This window comes from Schistocerca nitens, chromosome 8 (genome assembly GCF_023898315.1).
Source record: "Schistocerca nitens isolate TAMUIC-IGC-003100 chromosome 8, iqSchNite1.1, whole genome shotgun sequence".
Lineage (NCBI taxonomy): Eukaryota > Metazoa > Arthropoda > Insecta > Orthoptera > Acrididae > Schistocerca > Schistocerca nitens.
Window position 1 is genome coordinate 498,682,241 of NC_064621.1, and position 2,133 is coordinate 498,684,373.

The 2,133-nt window shown below is 38.3% G+C and overlaps 1 protein-coding gene across 1 annotated transcript; it reads left to right on the plus strand.

Moving 5' to 3' along the window:
* Positions 1-265: 265 nt before the first annotated feature.
* On the plus strand, positions 266-1,492 carry LOC126199638 (general transcription factor II-I repeat domain-containing protein 2-like). The gene has a single exon (XM_049936564.1). It carries the CDS (start codon positions 266-268, stop codon positions 1,490-1,492), a length of 1,227 nt encoding a protein of 408 aa, XP_049792521.1.
* The last annotated feature ends 641 nt before the right edge of the window (positions 1,493-2,133 follow it).

Sequence of the window (2,133 nt, forward strand, 5' to 3'; positions counted from 1 at the left end):
GTAAGTAAAATTTTTACTCCAGGGAGGACTCGAACGAAGGACCTCTCGTTCCGCAGTTACTCACTCTAACCACGGGACCACGGCGCTCCTCAGCTTACAGAGTCCTTGATGTTGCATATCTTACACTTGGACTACTCAGTTTGTATAATTTGCTTATTTTTTCATAGTTCCACACAACTTCTTCCTGTTTTCTCGATTGATCTGTGTTTAGTTTTTCAAGGCCTATCCACTGTGTCAATTTATAACTAAATCTGAGGGGGGTGCGATGGGGAGGTTCCCTTGTAAGAAGAAGCGTAAAGTCGATGATAAGTGCCGTCTGTTTAATGAAGACTGGACGACCAAATATTTCTTTATTGATGCAGGAAATAAAGCCGCATGCTCACTATGCCGTGATATAGTTGCCGTGTTCAAGGAGTACAGTCTGAAACGACATCACGAAACAAAACACAGTGACTTTGGCTGCAAGCTTTTAGATAAAGAACGAAAAATAAAAGCAGCGGAGTTCGTGAAACGCTTGAAGAAGCAAACACCGCTTCAAAATAGTGCTACAGAAGCAAGTTTCATGGTCGCCTTTAACCTTGTTAAACGAAACGAACCTTTTTCGGATGGCGAGTTTATTAAACAGTGCATGGCAGAGTGTGCAAGTGTATTGTGTCCTGAGGTTAAAACCAAATTTGAGAGCATTTCATTGTCAAGGAGGACTATAGCGCGGCGCATTGATTTAATTAGTGACGAACTTGCAGACCAGCTAAAGACTGGGAGCGAAGATTTTGTTTGGTTTTCACTGACAATGGACGAAAGCACAGATATTGAAGACACTGCACAAGTACTCATCTTTATCCGTGGAATTAATGAACATTTCGTCATCACCGACGAATTACTTGGTATAGTATCCATGAAAAATAGAACCACTGCTCAGGACTTGTTAGAATGTATTGTTAATTGTGTGGAAACAAGTGGCTTATCCTGGAACAAAATGGTAAGCATTAAAACAGATGGGTCCAGAGCTTTCTGTGGGAAAAATATAGGTATGGTGAAACTTTTAAAAAACAAGTTACAAGCCGAAGACACAGACACTGATATTTTGGATTTTCATTGTATTTTACATCAGGAAAGCCTCTGCAAGACTGCACTAGACTTAAAGCATGTGGTAGATCCTTTTGTTGGTGTTGTGAACACAATCAGAGTAAGGGCACTCCATCACAGACAGTACAAATCTCTTCTTGAGGAGGTGGGGGCACAACATGAAGATGTAATTTACCATAACAGTGTGAGGTGGTTGATCTTGGGCAAAGTATTAAAAAGAGTCTGGGCATTACAGGATGAAATTATTTTATTTCTGGACCCTAAGGAGATATTTCATGATTTTGTTGCAAAAATAGGATGTGAAGAGTGGAGATATGAGATGATGTTTGCAGCTGATATTTTTGAAAAACTGAATGAGCTGAATGTGACATTGCAGGGAAAGGGGTTGTTTCCTCATGAAATGTGAACACATGCCAATGCATTTTTAAAAAAACTAGATCTGTTTTGCAAGGCAAGCAAATGAAGGCAAATTTTGTCATTTCCCTTTACTAGGGAAGCAGAAGGTACCTGGAAGTATTTCAGCTAAGATTAGGGATTATCTGCAGAGTTTAGAGGCTGAGTTTACTACAAGATTTCAGGATTTTAAGAAAACTGAGCCTCAATTTAATGTTTTATCGTATCCCATCACTGCTGATTTTGACACTGCACCACAGGAGCTGCAACTTGAAATGATTGACATGCAGGCAGATCACACAGTGAAAGAAATGTTTAATGCTGTAACTTTAGTTGACTTTTATAAATCTTTGTCAGCTGAAAAATTTCCATGTATCAAGAAATTTGCAGGCAAAATGTTCTCCATATTTGGATCGACGTGTATTTGTGAACAAATTTTTCTTGCTTGAAAATCAACAAAAGAAAATACCGAAGCTGTTTACAGACAGTAAGCAAATTACAGACAGTAATTTGCAGACTGTGATGAGAATATCAACTAGCAGTCTGACTCATGATTTCAAAAAAAAAATATGCAAAATTGTGATAGGATGCATTTGTCCCATTAAACTTGTTTTAAAATTTAATGTACTTGGAGATGATATTAAATTAGCAAAA

What these genes read in the sequence shown, in the direction of transcription:
- LOC126199638 (XM_049936564.1), top strand. Translation starts at nt 266, where the DNA reads ATGGGGAGGTTCCCTTGTAAGAAGAAGCGTAAAGTCGATGATAAGTGC.